The sequence below is a fragment of the Hemitrygon akajei genome, chromosome 7, assembly GCF_048418815.1.
Source record: "Hemitrygon akajei chromosome 7, sHemAka1.3, whole genome shotgun sequence".
NCBI classification, from domain to species: Eukaryota; Metazoa; Chordata; class Chondrichthyes; order Myliobatiformes; family Dasyatidae; genus Hemitrygon; species Hemitrygon akajei.
Window position 1 is genome coordinate 26255217 of NC_133130.1, and position 20599 is coordinate 26275815.

A 20599-nucleotide genomic window follows, 5' to 3' on the forward strand; every position below is an offset into this window, starting at 1 on the left:
TATTTTCAACTGAGTTTCTTCAGGAATAGAATGACCTTTAAGAATTTAAAAGTTTGCATGTGTTATAGGTTTAAACTGGTTTGAAAGATATATATTAAACTCTTTCATTCCTTTCCTTTTACTTCCATGCCTTCTTTAAGCCAAACATCAATAACTGCATTACAGAAATTCACTTGTCAGCCAAAGTATGAGCAACAGTATGTCAGCACGTTGATTTGTACAAGATAACTAACTACAGGTTTTCAAACATTGCCTCCTAACCATTAGGTAGACAGAGCCAGAAATATCAGCTGTAGCTGAGCACATTTTAAAAATCTGAGGATGGGACTCAGTTGCTAGAGTACCTCTGAAGGATCGGCCTGCTAGTTTCAGTCACTGATTATAAGCTGGCTTCAGGAACCTAGTCAGACACATTGTCATGAAATTGCTTTGCAGAGAAATCCTCTGCTCAGAGCCAGAAACAATCAGCTCTCCGTATGCCAAGTGCCAGGCACTAACAACTAACCCGAGGTCTTTTGGTTCAGATAGACTTTGGTGGCTGAAAATTAGCTTCTACCCCTTGTAATAATTCCCTCTTTTCAAACCTATTTAACTAACTTTGCCTAATTTTACACCTGTAGTGGAAAAAATATTGCCCAGCTAAACTATAGATCTGATGTTTCTCCTTACATTGCTTTCATGATTCTTATTTCACATCCATACGGCTGACAGTTTGCCTCACTGGGTGATTCACCATGAGATATTTATTACATGCAGGGGCAAAACACTTTATGATCAACACTGAGCTGGAGAAATGAACACGATTAGGTGTGAATAGACAATGTCTGCCCACAACAAGCTCTGGTGTCCCAAGATTCACAGCATGTGGCTTTGCCCGAGCAAGCCTGCAGCAGCAAACACACAAATAGAACCACCCAAAAGTACACTCAATTTTAGGGCTTAAACCAACTCAAAAATATTGGACTGGTACATTGTGAGCATGCTTTTAAAATAACACAGCATGTGGTCTTTCATTCACTGAATAATTGTATTTTTGTCAATGATTTGAATGGATGTTTTGTGCTTATGAGAAGCAAGGGAGAGTGAGTCAAAAACTTTTAAGACTGTTTTGGACCAGCGGCAATGAAATGATTGAGCATGGTGAACTCTCCAGGCACTACAAACATCAGAGTGTCTGGACCAAGCCCACTGGGACAATAATAATGGCTAAGTTCTGAGATCCTGTGGTATGAAAATCCAATGCCAATTTATAAATGTAATGTTTTCTGCATGGGGAAGCTGAACAAGAGCCATCAACCACATTTGACCTGAAACAACCGCAGCACAATATTACCCTGCACAGCAAACTCATGAGGTTTCTTCAATTTTGTCACCTGGCAATGATTTGACGATGCTTCCATTCATGACTTGGACGTCAGTGGACTGAACGCATCCTCTAGCCCAATACGTTTGTGCATTACTAAAGAAATATAGCATTTTCAACATTTCCTTGAGTTGCAACAACAAACAGACCAACTCCTCAGATGGATATTATAAAAATATCAAAATATCTTTTGAGAGAAGATCGACTGTCCAAGTAATTATCAGGAAAAACAATTAATTGCAACTCTTTCTTTTTTTTATTTATTCATTTATGGGATGTGGGTGTTGCCAGCTAAGCAGCATTTATTGCCCGCCCCTAGTTGCCCTTGAGAAGGTGGTGATGAGCTGCCTTTTGCAGTCCCTGAGGTGTAGGTGTACCCACAGTGCTGTTAGGGAAGGAATTTCATGATTTTGACCCAGTGGCAGTGATGGAATGGCTATATGTTTCCAAGTCAGGATGGTGAGTGACTTGGAGGGGGATTTCCAAGTGGCGGTGTTCCCAGGTATCTGCTGTCCTCATCTTTATAGATGATAGTGGTCGTGGGTCTGCAAGGTGCTGCCTCAGGAACTTTGGTGCGTTGTTGCAGCGAACCTATGTAGGTTCAAAACTGGTGGAGGTTCAGATATTGTTAAGTTTTGCTACAAGTCCGTGGCTAGATTTGGAAACACTTCCCATCTTTGGATCCATGCCAGATGCTGGGCAACTTCAAGGCACAGTCACGTAGCCAATCCTTGTATGGTGTGGGAGTAGGACTGGTATATGGGTATACTTTGAGACAGTACAAGAACAGTATCAAATCAGTGTTGAGCAGGTTGTTAATCTTATGAGTGAGTCAGGTTAGTGACATCTTACAGAAGTGGAGATGGCCAAATAGAACAAGTGAACTCAGGAAAATAGTGAACACTAGGATTCATTCAAGGCATAATTAAAGGATGTCCATTTAGAACAGAGATGCAGAGGAATTACTTTAGTCAGAGGGAGGTAAATCTGTGGAATTTATTGCCACGAGTGGCTGTGAAGGCCCAGTCATTGGGTGTATTTAAGGCAGAGATAGATAGGTTCTTGATTAGCCAGGGCATCAAATGGTATGGGGAGAAGGCAGGGGAGTGGGGATGACTGGAAGAATTGGATCAGCCCATGATTGAAAGGCAGAGCAGATTTGATGGGCTGAATGGCCTATATCTTATGGTCTTATAATTAAAAAAAGATCCATGTAGTGGATAGATCTTTGCAAAAATGCACTCTGGACTGAAAGTAGTATAAGGTCTCGCTTAGTTTAATTTAATTGACAGGCAGCTGTGGGAATTGAACCCAGTACTGTAAAGTGTTGTGCTAACCACTACGTTACCATGCCACCCTTAATCTTTCCCTATGTCCCATACAATAAGTTGCTCCCTACATATTTAAAAAGTAAAGAACATGATGTTTTTAATTAAGGTGTATTAGGCAGATGTGGAAGGACTAGTACAAAAGAATGCTAAGTAACTGTATGCATACACAGCCCAAAGAGCAAGTAAAGATAGGTAACGATGAAAAATATTATAAAACATGGGTGATTTACACCAGCCTAAATTACAGCCAGACATTTTATCCCAAAGGAACAACACATTGATAAGAGCAGCAATTGAATTCTGTAGAATGTAAGTTATTGACAAGCAAAGAACACCTGAAATAGCTGGGGGTTGCACAATTCTGCTGCACCTTGCTGGAGCTGATTTATGTATAATACTAGCTGAAGCTAAGAGGGCATTGTTTGCTGACTCTCCTACCTTGAGAGTGGTACTGTGGGTGGAAGGGTGAGTGGGGACGTGGGTAGAGGAAACTAGGCAATAAGAATGCACTTTCATAAGATGCTTAAGCTCTGGGTAAAATCCACGGCGCATTGGCGACCAACCTTTTCATTGTCTTCTGAGCTTCCTGTTTGCCCATCACCACAAAGCTTAGCATACAACCTCCAAATCGCAGCATCACTCGTTACTTTGGAAGTCACCCTACCAAACAGCTCCCGCAGTTTCCCTGTCAAAAGTTTTGCGGAATTTCCTTTGCGATCAGTGATCCCTTCTTCCACAGCTCGCACCAGGATTTTCAGAACCTGAAATGAAAAATTACACTGAATTGAGCACTTTATCCTTTTTAGTGAACTTGACAGTTGTGATACACACTCGGATATGCCTTGTACTTGAAGATGACATCACGAAGTAGAGTCAGATAAATGCACTGGCCCTTGTAAAGAAATTTTAAACCCTCATTGTACTACAATTGTCCTGATCAACTTTAAAAGAAAAAAAACTGAGTGAGATTCTGCAACAACTGTGGTGGAAACACTACATTTGGATTCGGCATTCTGAAGCCAGAGAAAGAGGAGACAAATACAAGTGCTCCATGCAGTTGAACAAGTTATATTTGGTCTCTAAAACTTTTCATGACAGTTTCTCCTCTTGTTGATAACAATTACACAGCCAGTCACTGTCCAATGCCGTAACCAAAAGGTCATTTTCCCCAGGCACGTGATATATTGGGAAGAAGAGGGAGAAGTACTGATAGATGACACAGTCTGAAGGCACATTCCAACCGTATTAAACATTCCCTCTCACACTTCCAGCAGGAGGAACAGTGCAAAGAGTTTAAAGCAGCAGGAAAGCTGTGCAATTCTCTCTCTCTTGATTTAGGATGCTGAGGGGCAGATGTAGATCCTAACCTTTACCTTCATGGGCAGGACTGTGCAAGACTGCACATCACTGATTTTTGATGCTTCACCAGTGGAAGCCATTCTTTTTGTTCCATATATAGTTCCAACAGAGGCCAGGAGGGCATTGTATTCTTACTTACTCATTCTTGAGAGTATGGTGTGTAGAGGGAAAGGGTCAAAATAAGCCACTAAGCTCTTGCATTCTGTTCCAAAATCTATCTAGTTTTCTTCCTTATACAGTACTGTGCACAAGTCTTAGGCATCCTAGCTATATATATGTAGACTTTTCAATGATTTCTCCTTAACCGGCCCTATTATCTTTGTTATATGCCTCTCCCTTAATTTTAAGTTTACTCTAACTCCTGTTCTGTGACTTGGAGTGGTTATCTTATCAAAGGCAATGTAAGTGTTGTTGTGGTTGTTCCTTACCATATTCAGAAAGGCTCTGAAATTAGCCCTTCCTAATCCCCGCATAATTTTACTGAAAAATAAAACATCAGCAACACTGGTCTAAAACTAGCCTTATCAGCTGCGACTGAATGCTGTGTGGGAAGTGACTCTGTTTCTGATTCCTGAGAGTGACTTACAAGCCAACGACACCAGAGGTGGAAACTTACCAACTACAGCGTCACTGAGCAATTAAAAGCTGCCCTGCCAATCCACTCAATATATCCATAGGCAGCACCACAGCAACTAACCTAGTTTAATGTAAAATCTCTTCTGCTCAGACACCATGCCAACTTGGAAACAAGCCATCGTTCCTTCATTGCTGCTGGATCAGTGTCCAGGAATTCTCTGCAGGAAAGCATCAGCCACACCTCATGGGTTGCAACCAGAAAAGCACACAAATCTAGGAGCTTATACAGTGCCTGGGCCTTTTTAAGGTCTAATGATATTGATATGTCAAGATCAGTCAATATTTTCTTTGCAGAGAGTGGGATGGCTGCATTTCAGTTCTTTTGAGACAAATAATAACTCATTGTGTCTAACCAACTCAGTGAAACTACATGTGGGAAATAAATCCAACAAGAAATAACTTGTCATTTTTAATGTGCAATAAAACCTGAAATTTGCTAAAAGTAGCCTACACTGCTGCTCTTGATCACTTCCTGGTGTGCTCTACAGGAAAAGACATATCAGACTGGACTGTGATACACACTAGACCTTTAATGTCTGGCTGAGTCCCACTGTTCAATGAAGAATGCCTAATTCAACAACAGATTGGAAGGGGCAACACTGTTGGAAGAATTCTATCCAAACTTGAATTACCCCTTAAAGAGTCAGCAGAGGAACAAAACTGAAAGATTTATTGGACCATAACCATATATCATGGTGGGGTAAAGCAGAGAAAGAAAATATGCCACTGCACTCACAAGATTCTCAAAGTCTCAGGATGAAAAATAACTTTATCCAAACGACTACATGAGACTTTGTGGGTGGCTTTTACTGTCCCCTGCAGAGTAATATTCACATATTTCTGGAACATTATGAATCAAGGTTAGTGAAACCACTTGCAAAAAGCACCTATTTAATTTTAATGGGTAATTCAAATACGTATATTAATCTTATAATGAGTAGCTGATGCTAAAGCAGAGAGCAGCTAGGGCATTCACACACAAGAGAACAAGTAAAGATCCCTGACCCTTTTGTCTGCATAATTGTATGTGGTGCTGGGTGCTTACTACCTGCAACTTTTACACAAGATTTTCAACAGTTGCCAATAAACTTCTGTGATTTAGGCCATCATATTTTGCCCAATCCTAACTGTGCTCAAAAAGATGAGGGTGAACCACTAGTCCTTTTATTGAAGGTACTGCCACAGTGCTGTTAGGAAGTAAATTCCAAAACTTAGATTAAATGATAACGAACCTCCAAGTCAGTATACCATGGAATTTGAAGGATAACCTGCCAGTGGTGGTGCTCCCTAATTATCTATTGCCCCCTTCTTTTTTTGTTGGTAGATGTCACAGGTTTGAGAAGTGTTATCAGAGTAGCCTTGTGAAGAGCTCCAGTACATTTGTAGATGGCATATACAGACAGTAGTAATGGAGAGAATGGACGTATAGGGTAGCTGATGTGGTATCGATCAAGTAGGCTGCCTTATCCTGGAGATTCTTCAGTTATTGGTGCTGCACTCTTCTAGGGAACTGGAGAATATTCAATCTCACACCTGACTTGTGATTTACAGATTACTGAAAGGCCTTGGGGTGTAAGGAGTTGAGTCACTTGCTGCAGGACACAAAACCTCTAACCTATTCTTGCAGTCAGAGTGTTTATGTGGCACAGGTCCAGCTAGTCAATGATGTCTCTCAGGGTATTCATCATAGGGAACTCACGAATGTCAATGCCATTAAATATCAGGCACAGTGGTTAGACTCTTGTTGGATTGTCATTCCATGGGTTTTTTGCAACGCGGATGAGTCTTAGCTCAATGCCATTGCCAGGGTGAAGTATTTCATTTGCTGAGGTGTTACAAATGTATTTAATCATTATACAATCATCAACAAACACCCCAATTTTTGACCTTGTGATGCAACTAAGATCATTGATGAAACAACTTAAGATGGTTGGGCCTTAGACACTGCCCTGAAGAGCTACAGCTGTGATGCCTGGAGCTGGCAGGATTGATCAACAACCAAAACCATCTTCCTTTGGTATGATACCAACCATCGAAAGGTGTTCACATTATTTATAGCCTGGGTATCAAAAGTTACCAGTTACAAATAAATTGTCATGGCCTGTTTTCCTGAATAACATAAAGGAGGTGAACTATCGCACCTGACAATGAGCCCCATTTGTAGAACAAATAAATATTTTTGGGCAAAAAAAGGCTTTATCCGTTTAACCTTGATAGACATTGTGAGTGATTAGATTTTCATTAGGACTAACTAACTGAATTTCCAGTCACTGGACTCAGTTCTTGTGGAGGAGGAGCCAGTATAAACCAGACAGTCAACAATCGGACAAGACCGGGATCAACACACAAACAAGAGAAAATTTGCAGATGCTGTAAGTCCAAGCAACACATACAAAATGCTGGAGGAACTCAGCAGGCCAGGCAGCATATATGGAAAAGAGTACGGTTGACGTTTCAGGCTGAGACCCTTCATCAGAACTGGGGGGGGGAAAAAAGGATGAGGAGTTAAAGAAAGTGGGGGAAGGGGAGGAAGAAACATTAAGTAGTAGGTGATAGGAGAAACGGTGAGATGGGGAAGAGTGAAGTAAAGAGCTGGGAAATCGATTGGTGAAAGAAATACAGGGCTAGAGAAGGGGGAATTTGAGAGGAAAGGACAGAAGGCTATGGAAGAAAGAAACAAGAGAGGAGCACCCAGAGGGGGGTGTTGGGACAGGTAAGGAGATAAGGTGAGAGAGGGAAATGGGAATGGTGAGGGAGGGGTGTTACGTACTCGTGACACGTGACAGTGGTACCCTTGTCACGTGACTGGGGTTGAAGTTATACTGGACTTGAGGTAATGGTCTTGTGATGGTGGAGTGATGTCATTTTCCCGCCAGTAGAGGTCATGTGACAGGTTTTTTTTTACAGGGTTTAAAAGGAAGACCCCACCCTGTCAGGTGGGGCAGTTCGTGGCTGGATTTGCCAAGTTGACTTCATGCCACTGCGTGATTTAATGTTATGACGCAGTTTAGTTGGAAAATGAAGTTTTATCTAATGCCTAAAGTTTAAAAGGTCATTGCCAGCAGTTTCTTTACTGTGGAGAGTGAAGATAAAAGTTTGGGAGTTAAAGATCGAGGAGAATCGATTTTCGACGGTGGAATGGTTTCGACCTTGTGTGATCCTCATTTGGAAGGATTTCGTTGACTGTTCTCGTGTTAATCTCTGCGGGAAAGCAGGAGATTGAGAATAGTGTGGAAGGAAAGGTCAGTGCCTTTAAACCGTTACGTTTCATAAAAATCCTACGTGGGAAGAGTTCGACGCCGGGGATCGAAGGACAACGACGTGGAAGAGAATTTAAATCGCCTTAAAAAAGTCTCTCCTTTTAAATGGACTGTGAGCATTTTGAACTTTCGGGATATCGCTTTAAGAACTGTTTGAGCTGCATCGCTTTAAGAACTGTTTAAGCTGCCGCACAGCAGCTGTTTTCCGGTTACGTTAGGGTTTGTTTACTTTTGGGGGGTTTGTTTTCAGTGTTTAATAAACGTGTTATTTGTTATAAAAAACCCTTGCCTAACTCACATATATTTATTGTTGCCTGAATACGTAACAGGGGGCATTACCGGAAGTTCAAGAAATCAATGTTTATGCCATCAGCTTGGAGTCTACCCAGATGGAATATAAGGTGTTGCTCCTCCACCAGGGAAAGGTTTATGCTAATACAACAGGCATGGAAATCCATGCTGAAAGACAGTGGGGAGCAATGCAGAGAATAAAACAAAAGTTAGAAAAGAGAAAAGTAAGAGTGGAGTACAGAAAAGTCAAATGTAAAGAGCAGAAAGATTACTAGATTTGAAAAGGACAACAAATATAAAGGCACTTTATATGAATGCTCGTAGTATTCAAAACAAGGTCTGCGAACTGGTGGCATAAAATAGAACAAAGGGATATGATTTAGTGGTCATTACTGAAATGTGGTTACAGGATGGAGATGACTGGGATTTAGATATCCAAGGATATCACATATTAATGGAGGATCAAACAGGAGGATGAGGGAAGTGGGGTAGCATTGTTAATTAAGGATGAGATTAGAGCAATAGAGATAAACAATATCCAAGGAGCAGAATGTTGAACTCATCTGGGTAGAGATCACGAATAGTGAAGGGGGAGAAAAATCACTGATGGGACTTGTCTATAGGCCTCCAAATTCTGGTCTCCTTACTTGAGAAAAGATCCTGGCTCTGGGGTGAAGCAGAGGAGGTTCAGCCAGTTGATTCTGGAGATCAGGGGTGTTAGCCTATGGGAAGAAAGTGAGTTGACTGGGACAACAACTCATTGGAATTCAGAAGAATGAGGGGGAAATCTTACAAAAATATATAAAATTATGAAATATGGAGAAAAGTTTTTTTGACTGGCAGGTGGGACCAGAAGCAGGGGTCATTGCCTCAAGATTCATATAACAGTAGTGGCAGTATGGGCCCTCTGACCTACAATGTTGTGCTGACTTATATAAACCTATTCCATATCAATTTATCCCTTTCTTCCTAAATGGCTCATAACGCTCATTTTTCTAACATCCTTATGCCAATCGAAGAGTCTCTTAAATGTCCCTGTTCTATCAACCTCTACCACCACCCCAGCAGTGCATTCCAGACATCTACCAGAATCCTACCTCTGACATCTCCCTTAGACTTTCCTCCACTTACCTTAAACAGAAGTACTCTGGAGTTGGCCATTGCTACCCTGGGAAAATAGCACTGACTGCCCACCCTATCCATGCCTCTCATATTCTTGCATACCACTATCAAGTCACCTTTCATCCTCCTCCCCTCTAGAGATAAAAGACCTGGATTGCTCAACCTTCTCAGATAAAACATGCTCTGTAATCTCAGCAGCACCTTGGTAAATCTGCTCTGTGGCTTCTCTCAGGTTTTCACATCCTTCCTGACCAGCACCGAACACTATTTTCTAAGTGTCGTCTAAAACTTGGGAGTAGAATTAGGACATAGAATTAGTCATGAATCTACATAATTCTTTGCCCAAAGAAGCAGTAGAAGCTATCTCATTAACTATTTTGAAGACAAAGCTAGATAGATTTTTACACAGCAGGGTAATTAAGGGTCACCAGAAAGAGCAGGTAAGTGGAGCAGAGTCCTCTGCTAGATCAGCCATGACCCTACTGAAAGGTGGAGCAGGCCTGACAGGCTAAATGGCCGATTCTGTTCCTATGTCTTATGTTCTCATGTAACACACAGTAAATGCTGGGGGAATTCAGCAGGTCATTGGTGGGGGTTGGCTCAGCCCAAAATGTCAATCCTCTATACCTTTCCATTGATGCTGTCTGATCTGCTGAGTTTCTCCAGTATCTTGTACGCACTACTCTGGATTTCCAGCAAGTGCAAGATTTCTGGTGTTTATATCTTATGTTCTCTTCAGATGGCTGCCAAGTTGAGAGCTCTTTAAACAGCAATAAAATGACTAACTTAATGCAAATTCTGAATCTAACCCTTTAGTTGTGCTACAGTACTCAGCTCTCACAACTACTTTCATATTTTGCTGTCTCATTTCCCAAGTTTAAAATATATTGAAAATGGATAGTTTGAACCAATCTACAAAACATTGTGCATCATGTCAAATCAAAAGAAAAATCCCACAACCTGTCAATAATTTAACAGAAATTAAATAAAACAAAATAGTGAGGCTGTAAAAGTATTCACCCCCTTTGTAACTACCGTAGATTCCGGATTATAAGCCGCTACTTTTTTCCCACATTTTGAACAGCTTTGAACTCTGCGGCCTATAATCCAGAGCGGCTAATACATGTTTTTTTTTCATGCCGCCTCGTAAACATTTTGCCTCGTAACAGTAGACCAATAAAATTGATGAGTAGTTCACAGAGGTCCAATGAAATTGTACGATAAATCAAGCGCACTTTCACAATTAAATTATTGTAAATCAGTCATTTGTACTCACCCTCATCAACATGGAAAATACTCGAAGAAAAGCAAGACCCGAGCGCGTCAGACCCGATTAGACCCGATCGCAATGCGCAAGCGTCAGACCCGATTAGACCCGATCGCATTGCGCAAGCGTCAGACCCGATTAGACCCGATCGCATTGCGCAAGCGTCAGACCCGATTAGACCCGATCGCATTGCGCAAGCGTCAGACCCGATTAGACCCGAGCGAAAACGCTGCTTTTAAGTTAAAGTCGATCAATAACTTTTCCTGGTAGGCTGCAGTATATATATTTTTACCAGTCGCTAGGAGATATTGGAATGTTGTTCGTGCTGTTCAGTAAAAAAGTATATGCAACGTAATTTGTGTTACCGATACGTATGTATATTTAAAAGTAGCGGTGCGGCCTAAAATCCGGTGCGGCCTTTACAATTAAAAAATTGATTTTATTTCTAAAATTAGAGCCTGCGGCTTTTAATCAGGTGCGCTCTGTAGTCCGGAATCTACGGTACTATGCTAACTTTCTTCACATTCAATGCGGTATATTACCTTACCAAATCACCCAATCTGTTGATGCAGAAAACTGGAAGATCACCTGAATAAATACCCCATTGGAATAAATAAGTTCCAACAGTATGGTAGAGTTTCAACAGACCAAACCAAAATGAAGACAAAAGGGCATTCAAGGCACATCAGCAAAATGATAATAGAGAAGCACAGATCTGGGGAAGTGGGGAAAAACTACCTCAAAGGAACTGAACATACCTTGGAGCTCAATGCAGGCCATGGTGAAGAAGTATGAAACCACAGTCACACTGCCTAGGTCAAGACACCCCTCTATACTTAGTCGCCAGAGAAGAATGACACTTGCAAGAGAGACTACTGTGATACTAGAAGTCACTCTGAGTGAGCTGTACAATGCAGTGGCTACAATTGGAGATGAAGTTCATGGCTCCACAATCACTAAGGCCTTGCACAAAAAGGGTATTTATGGAAGACGACCTGGCTAAAAAAAGAGTATCCTTGCATGTAAAGACTTTGCAAAGCATCACTTAGAAGAAACTGTAAAGATGTGGAAGAAGGTCTTGTGGTCAGATGAGACTAAAGTGGAACTTTCTGACCTCAATACTAAGCAGTATGTGTGTCACAAATCTAACACCATGCACCAGCCAGATATCACCATCCCTATCGTAAAGTATGGTGAAGGTAGCATCATGCTATGGAGATACTTTTCGGCAGCAGGGACTGGAAATCTGGTCAGGATTGATAGGAAGATGATTGCTGCTAAATATAGAGAGATCCTGGATAAAAACCTGCTAGCCTCCTGCACAAAGCTTAAATTGGTGAGGAAGCTTGTATTTCAGCAGGGCAACGACTCAAAGCATACTGCCAGAGCAACCATGGAGTGACTTCAGATGAAGAAAATTGATGTCTTTGAGTGGACCAGTCAGAGTCCTGACCATAATCCAACCAAACATCTCTGGCAAGATCTCAAGATTGCTGTCCACTGCTGCTCCCCAAATAAACTGACACAGCTTAAGCAATTTTGCAAGGAGGAATGGGCAAATCTTGCTCCATCACATTATGCAAAGCTAATAAGAGACTTACCCAAAAAGAATATTGGCTGTAATAGCTGTGAGAGGTGGTTCAACTAAGTACCAAGCAAAGGGGGATGAATACTTTTGAATTGCTTACATTTCAGTTTTTAAGTTTTTAGTTTATCATGCTTTACAATTTTTTGGACTCAAACAAGTTTTTTGGACTCGTCTGTTAAAAAAGGAGCATGTGATTCACAAATAAAAATTCTCAGTTAAATTGATCAAAATTCCTGGTTATAATACTCATTAACATGAACAAAGGGTTGGGGACTGAATACTTTTACAAGGCACTGTATATCCCACTCAAATCATCTCCCTGTCTGCCAATCCACTAGCAAAACCTTTCATTTCCTTGGCTGGAGCAGTTTCTCATACACTCCAAATTTTACCAAAAACATTACTGCCTTTGATTTGAGCATTGAATCTTGAATATGAAAGTTTCTCAAAGGTTTTCTGATAAATATAATGAGTTCTTCAAAGTGTCATAAGAGACGGGGCATTAACCATTATGACCACTCTATGCAGGACACAGGGGATATATGAAATGGCAAAGAACAGTAGTAATTGTGCTGTATGAATCAATAATCTTGCCATGTTCACAAGGGGGAGAAATACTCTATGACCTTTCCCCCATCTTTAAATGCATGTTATATAACTGCCTTCTGGTTTCCTTCAGTTGTCTGAGTGAAGTGTTACTTAACTAAATGCATTGTTCTACCTCACGTACAATATCCTTTTGTTATTCTATTAAGTTACTTATTAACTCACTTAATTACTGTCATATTAATCCACACTGCAGTTCTTTCTGGCCAACTACCCAGGTTTGTGGATTATGCATTAAAAGAGGTCATTCATTGTGCTGATGGGCCATCAATCGGTGCAATAAAACATTTCACCATTGCTTAATTTGTACAGTCGAGTCACTTTTTACAATGGAATTGTTCTGAAACACCAAAAGGATTTCTTCCATTTTTGTTTAACATTTAGTGGTGGCACAGCTGCTTAATACCCATTGTCTCGATACTTATGTGAAAAATAGGAATAAAGATGAAATAGCTAAATGTGTCCAGTGCAGCTGAAACCCTTGCTCATATAAGGACGCACACCTCGTTAAGGGGGAGAAAGAAAGGAAATATTCCCAACTCCTCCCTTGTGGGAATACATCCCTTCCACCCATCAAATTCCTGGTGCTTGCTGACCCACATTTGCTCCTTGTTGAGCAATGTTGTAGTTTTAAGATTTTCATCCTCATTTTCAAAAATCTCTACTGCCTCACACCTCTATGTCTGTGACCCTCTCTCCACCCTACTTTCAGCTTCGTAGTCATCCCCATAACTTAAGTGAAGCCTGTGCATTGGTTGTAAGGTCCAGAATTCTCTCTCTCGATTTCCCCAACTGACTCCCTCTATTTCCATAAACCATACCTCTTTGGCCAAACATCTGATCATCAGTCCAAATGTTAGCCCCTCATCAAATCAATCAAATCAAAGTTTAATTATTATTGAAACCCTACATAGATACAGCATTCCTCTGGAGCCAACGTGCAAAACATTCAAAAATATCAAGCAAACTTGAAAATAGAGTAATATTCAAAAAGCGAGTACATAATTCAAAAATAATGAGCAAAGTATATTCACTCAAAAAAAAACATATATAGTCCAAGACCCTGAGTGACAATGTCCAGCAATCAATGGTACAGTCTCCCGACATTGTACAGACACACGCATTCCTGTCACTCCACCGCTCAAACACGGGAGAGCAGTACCGACAGGAGAGGCCAGGCCCCAGCCGAGCGCAGAGACCATGCTGCAGTGCCACTGCATTTCTCACCTGGTCTGCAGCAGCAGGCAAGCCTGAGGCATTGATGCTGAGTCCTCACTACAACTGAGGCTGCACAGCTCCCATGTCACCTGTCCCTCCACCAGATCAAAGCAACAGGCTTGCGGCAACTTACATTATCACTGTCCAACGGAGTCTTGCGATCACATGTGAAATGGCCGAGACAGTCTCTCACGGATATACTGCACCAACTTCCATGCTTCCGAATAGCAAGCAGCAACACGGTCTGCAGCCAGGTCAGCTCCTCCACACCCAAACCGGCTCCTCCAACATCCTGCCAACCTCCTCTGATATCCCGACCAGCTCCTTCTCCTTCTCTAAATTGCTGGCTGGTTCCTCCTTCTCCCACCCACTGGACAGTACCTCATTCTCGGACCCGCCAGCCGGCTTCTCCTTCTCTGACCCATCGGCCAGCTGCTACAACACCCCAATCAGCTACTCCAAGCAACAACTAGCTCACTGATGTAGTAGACCTGCCGTGCACGTAATTCTTGGGAGTCCAGTATAGCCTTACAATAATAAAAAATACATTTAACAAAGAGAACACCTTTAGTTGGTCCCTGAGAGGCCACTGCAACTGAATGCACCAGCTTCTTGTGCAGAACACCCTAAAGGTTAACTTGCAGGTAGAGTCGGTGGTGAGGAAGGCAAATGCCATATTAACATTCATTTCAAGAGGTCTAGCGTACAAGAGCAGGAATGTGATGCTGAGGTTTTATAAGGCACTGGTGAGGCCTCACCTTGAGTATTGTGAACAGTTTTGGGCTCCTCATCTAAGAAAAGGTGTGCTGGCATTGGAGATGGTCTAAAGGAGGTTCACGAGGGAATGAAAGGGTTATCATATGAGGAATTTTTGATGGCTCTGGGTCAGTACTCGCTGAATTTAGAAGGATGAGGGGGATCTCATTGAAACCATTCAAATGTTGAAAGGCCTTGACAGAGTAGACGTGGAAAAGATGTTTCCCACGGTCGGGGGGGGGGGGGGGGGGGGCGTCGAGATCAAGAGGGCACAGCCTCAGGATAAAGGGGCATCCATTTAAAACAGAGATGTGAAGAAATTCCTTTAGCCAGAAGGTGGTGAATTTGTGGAACCTGTTACCACAGGCAGCTGTGGAGGCCAGGTTGTTGGGTGTATTTCAGGCAGAGAGTGATAGGTTCTTGATTGGACACAGCATCCAAGATGGCGGCGCGACGCAGCTTGCAGTGGCCACTCCGGAACTGATTATCTGTTATTTGTGAAGTGGGGTGCTGTGCGCAATCATAATCGATTGAAAACGGACACGGAAGCATGGAGAAACATTGGGAAATTCCAGGAAGACCTTCTTCGTTGCTGCTGCTGCTGTGAGGTCTGGGACTCTGCTGGGAAGAACAGGCCCCCAGTCCTCAGGGTCGCGTTGCCGATGGCCGTTGGCGGGGCCGTCTTAATACGCTCAGCAGAGGATGGTGCTCGGAGAAGCTGTGCCGGAGGGGATGGTCGTCAACTCGGAAGTTCGACGGACTCAGGTCGCTTTCATTGTGTGCTGCATCTGCGAGGCTGAGTTGGGCGGCACCGTGGAAGTCCATAGTGGGGGTATTCCCTTCTGTCGCCTGCGTGGGATGGTGAGTCTGTTGGGACCCTGGGGACTTGTGGAAACTGTGGTGATTTCTTTTGAACTCACAGTCCTTGACTATTTTTACTGTGCCAATAGTCTGTTTTTTTTTATCAATTCTGCTATTGTTTGCACTGTTGTAACTATATGTTGTAATTATGTGGTTTTGTGCAGGTCTTGTAGCTTTAGTTTTTGGTCTTGTTTTTGTCTAGTGGATTTGGAGCTCCTTTCCGGGGAATGCGCTAGACGGTAGCGCGATATTAATACGCAGCAGCCTCTCCAGACTCTGGATTGGGGATTGCCAAACGTTACGTGGATTTTCTGGTGTAGTCTGTTTTGTCATATGCTTTTATGATATCATTCTGGGGGAACATTGTCTCATTTATTAACTGCATTGCATTTGTGGTTTCTAAATGACAATAAACTGAATCTGAATCAAGGTTACAGGGAGAAGGCCAGGGAGTGGGGCTGAGGAGTGGAAAAAGGGATCAGCCACGATTGAATAGCAGAACAGACTCAACAGGCCAAATGGTCTAATTCTGCTGCTCTGTCTTTTGATCTTATGGTCTTCTTACCGGAGATCTTCATGTGGCTCAGTATCAATCTTTGTTTGAAAATTCTCATACTAAGTGATTTAAGAGAGTTTTACCATGGCTAAAATGCAATTTGAATTAAAGTTGTGGAGACCTCAGTTTTAAACCTGGAGCAAAAACACCACACAAAAATTAAATTATTGAATGAAAGAATGGGATGCAGTGGGAAGGAATGGTAAAAATTCACATTAACCATGATCCTGTATGAGGACTAGTCAAATCAACGTGGGACATATTGCAGAGATCAACCAGCTTCTGCAGTTACAGCAATAAAATGTGTTATAAGGGCATGAATGAATGACTTTTGGAAAAATCTTCCATACAATGTGATGTCTGGCAAGCAAATCTTAATTAAAATGTATTTATAAAATCAGTCTTTGCAATGAAAGGGTCTCCTGAAATATGCCAGAAATTTCAACCATGAAGATATAACCTCAGTTCCTGATATTTTAGAGCTAAATTACAGACTACAGAGCAACTGACTGATTACTCCTGCTTGCTCCAATTTAAGCAGCCAAATTTTTCAAAAAATAAACCTCAGAACAATGATTCAAGTTTTTATTCATGTTTCTGAATAGACCTGATAGCAACATTGTGGAGAATTTTAAGTCATTACGTGTATTCATGACCAAAATTGGTAGGTTCTTGATTGTTAAGGGGGGTTAAAGGTTACAGGGAGAAGGGAGAACAATGGTTTGAGAAAAATCAGCTATGATTGAATGATGGAACAGACTCGATGGAATGAATGGCCCTATTCTGCTCCTACATCTTAAGGTCTTAATCTCCAAAAAATGGTCTGGATGGAGTCAAGTTGATTGTTAAAATGTTAAATGTCTCAAATTTAATTCCAATCCTTCCCCTCTACTGGGTTTACCAAATGCAGGACAAGCAATGAACATCCAAACTACTTCATAAAGCCAGTTAAAGTTTTGACAATGGTCTGCCAGGATTCCAAGGACTAGACTGCCAGGAGGTAAGGAAAGACATGAACAGCTTCAAAGAGAATATAATGCCTTTACAGAAGGAGAAAGAGATGTTTCTCTCTGTAATTTCAAGATCTGTATATTGTAAATATTCGGGGTACAGAATTAGCTATCCTTCCATGCAAGATTATGAAACAGACACTCAACTGAAAACTCATCTGACAGACCCCTTATATGAGTCTGAGCGCATTCTAGAATATTTCCTGGCCAATTGACAATTGAGGTTTTCAAACAGCTGGGACTTCCTAATATGGAAATTCCCAAGGACAGAAGTTGCTGATCACAGATTTAAACCCCCGCAGCATATAACAAAGCATCCATCTGAAATTTCTCTTCTAAGTTGTGGGTACTTTGTGGTTTTGGCCTCTCCCATGATGCTACAACCAAGAAAGATCCAGCTAATGGTTGGGCCAAGTCTGATGGACCAGCTATGTGACCCTTGCTTACTCTTCTGTCCTCAATTGCAAGCAATAACCTAGCAAGACACTATTTGTTGATAAAATATTAGTCCACATCTATGACACCCCAGACACTATGCTCACACAATCAGGAAGAAATTCCATGCTAAAAGAACCAGGTGCTTCCTTCACAGGAAACGAAGGCCAGGCCCCACCTTGTACTATCTGTGTTAACAGCATCATTGTCAGGAGGTAATTTCCTGCAGGCCTGCATCCTAGCCAATGGAATGATACAGAACATGACAGTCCAACAAGAAAGCTTACACAAACTTAAAACAGAAAGATTTTCCTTAAATGTACATAAAATTCAGAAGCACTTAAGAAAATTCTTGGAATTCAAATTTTAAATAAAGTTGCCGGAAATTTACACTTTGATTGAAAAATGACTATTAAGTGCTACAACACTTAAAGAAATGGAACATCTCAGTCTAATGTCTGATTTAGCAGTGAGATTAACTACAAAGAGTATAAATTTGCTGTATGGGTTGGTTGGGAAGGGTATTATTCTTACAGTTAGCTTGCATCATAACCTGTTGCAAACGAGGAATCCTGAACAATATTTTTTTATCAACATTTAATGGGGAATTTAAAATCAGCCCCTTTCAATTACATCTCAATGTCTACACTCTCTGGCTGATACAATTGATTGCCTGCTTTCAACTGTGGATCCATTGGTAGCACTTACACCTCTGAGTCAGAATGCCACGCGTTTAAATTTCATAAGATTCATAAGATGCAGGAGAATTACGCTATTTGGCCCATCAAGTCTGCTCCGCCATTTTATCATGGCTGATCCATTTACTCTCTTTTCCCAATTTTCCATTCCAGAGACTTAAGCACAAATATCATGGTTCTGAAGGAGTACCAGCTGTCAGGTGAACATTAAAAATGGCAAAGGCACTATTCTGAAGAAATATTCCTATCTACAGGTGTCCCCTGTCTTTCGAATGTTCGCTTTACGTCAACTCACTGTTACAAAAAAAGGCAGCACGTGAAAAAGGGCAGCACGCGCCAAGCAGCCAAGTTCCTCCCCCAGAACTGCATTCTAGCCGGCACTGCTTCAACACGTGCCTGTGAGCATCTGTGCTTTATGTCGATTTATTTTGTGCATCCGTTAGCAAGATGAGTTCTAAGGTATCGGAAAAGCCTAAAAGAGTGCATAAGGGTGTTATACTTAGCATAAAACTAGACATAATTAAGTGTTTCGATCATGGTGAACAAAGTAAGGACAAAGTGAGTTTGGCTAAGGGTTTGTGGAAGTTGACAAAGATGATGTTGAAGAGGTTTTGGCATCCCATGACCAAGAACTGAGAGGTGAAGAGCTGATGAAGAGGAAAGGGTAACAATTGAAACCGAACGCAGTAGTGAACGGTCCGAAAGTGAAGTCATCCAGGAACCGAACGGGAAGCAATTGCGTGAGATTTTCGCTGTGATTGACAACGCTGCAATGATTGCGGAAAAGTATGACTTTAATTTTGAAAGGGTGCGTAGGTTTAGGGCATATTTGCAGGATGGTTTGAGTGCTTACAAAGAACTGTTTGATAGAAAAATGCGCGAGGCTAAGCAGTCAAGCATACTGTCATTTTTCAAGCCTTCCACATCAGCCACAGCAGATGACGAAACTCGACCTTCGACATCGAGGCAGGCAGACATAGAAGGTGACCTGCCTGCCCTGATGGAAACAGACGACGATGAGATGACACCCCAGTCTCCTCTACCTCCCACCACCCCAACCTCCGACGACTCAGCCTAACACACCATCATCAATGTGCTCACTGTCTTCCCGATTCCGGTAAGTGAAACTACACTGTACATACATTATTCCTACTTAATATAGGCTGTGTATTTTTATGTGTTATTTGGCAGCTTCATAGCTTAAAGGTTACTGGAAAGAGTGCTTCTGCCAAGAGTGCTTGCGTTGTGTGTTGCTGCTGAGAGCGCTTGCGTGAGATTTTTGCTGCGGTGGACAGTGCTGCAATAATTGTAGAAAAGCATTTCCACATTATATAGGCTGGATATTTATCAGATCATTCCTGCTTTTACTATATGTTACTGTTATTTTAGGTTTTATGTGTTATTTGGCAGGTTATTTTTTGGGTCTGCGAACGCTCACAAATTTTTCCCATATAAATAAATGGTAATTGCTTCTTCACTTTACGACATTCCAGTTTACAAACCATTTCATAGGAACGCTCTACCTTCGAATAGCAGGAGAAACCTGTAATAGTTATCCCTCACCCAACACCATTGAAACAATGGATTATTCGACCATTCACATTTTTTTTGTCAAAAATTGACGGAAGTCTGGTGATTTCTTTCTCACCCAGCTTGGAATATCAGACAGTGAAGTGTTGCCCATGCTCGGGAGTTCACTGCAACTAACCTGCTGGCAGCCCTTTTTCCACCCAGGTGGATTTGAATACTGCATTGAATGAACTATGTTCCATGGTCAATTGCCTTGAAATGAGATACCCTGAGGCCATTTTCATCATTGCCAGGGACTTCAACCAGGCCAATTTCAAGACTGTGTTTACAAAATACTACCAGCATGTCTTCTATGTAAACACCCTTGACTACTGCTGCACATCCATCGATGACCCCTAACGAGCCATGCCCCAACCGAACTTTGGTAAAATCAAATCATTAAGCTGTGCTCCTTCTCCCTACGTGCAAACATAAGCTGAAACAAAAAGATCTGGAACAGGAAGAGGTACAGTGCTGGCCTGAGGAAACAGATGAGCTTCTACACGACCACTTTAAGTAGGTAGGCTGATCCATGTTCAAAGACACTGCAGCCAGCCTAAGTGAGTATGACAACATTGGTAAGGACTTCATCAGCAAGTGTGTGGAGGACCGTGTATCAAAGAGGACAATACAGGTATTCCCAAAGCAGAAATCATGATGAACCGTGGGATCC

The 20599-nt window shown here is 41.8% G+C and overlaps 1 protein-coding gene across 2 annotated transcripts in view; it reads right to left on the reverse strand.

The window, feature by feature from the left end:
• The window catches only part of ttc27 (tetratricopeptide repeat domain 27), a 250649-nt gene that overhangs the window by 23402 nt on the left and 206648 nt on the right, over window positions 1-20599 (reverse strand). For both annotated transcript variants that reach the window (XM_073050525.1, XM_073050524.1), the window contains exon 17: window positions 3258-3455. In XM_073050525.1, coding sequence (XP_072906626.1) covers window positions 3258-3455 — 198 coding nt within the window. The remainder of the gene's footprint in view (window positions 1-3257; window positions 3456-20599) is intronic.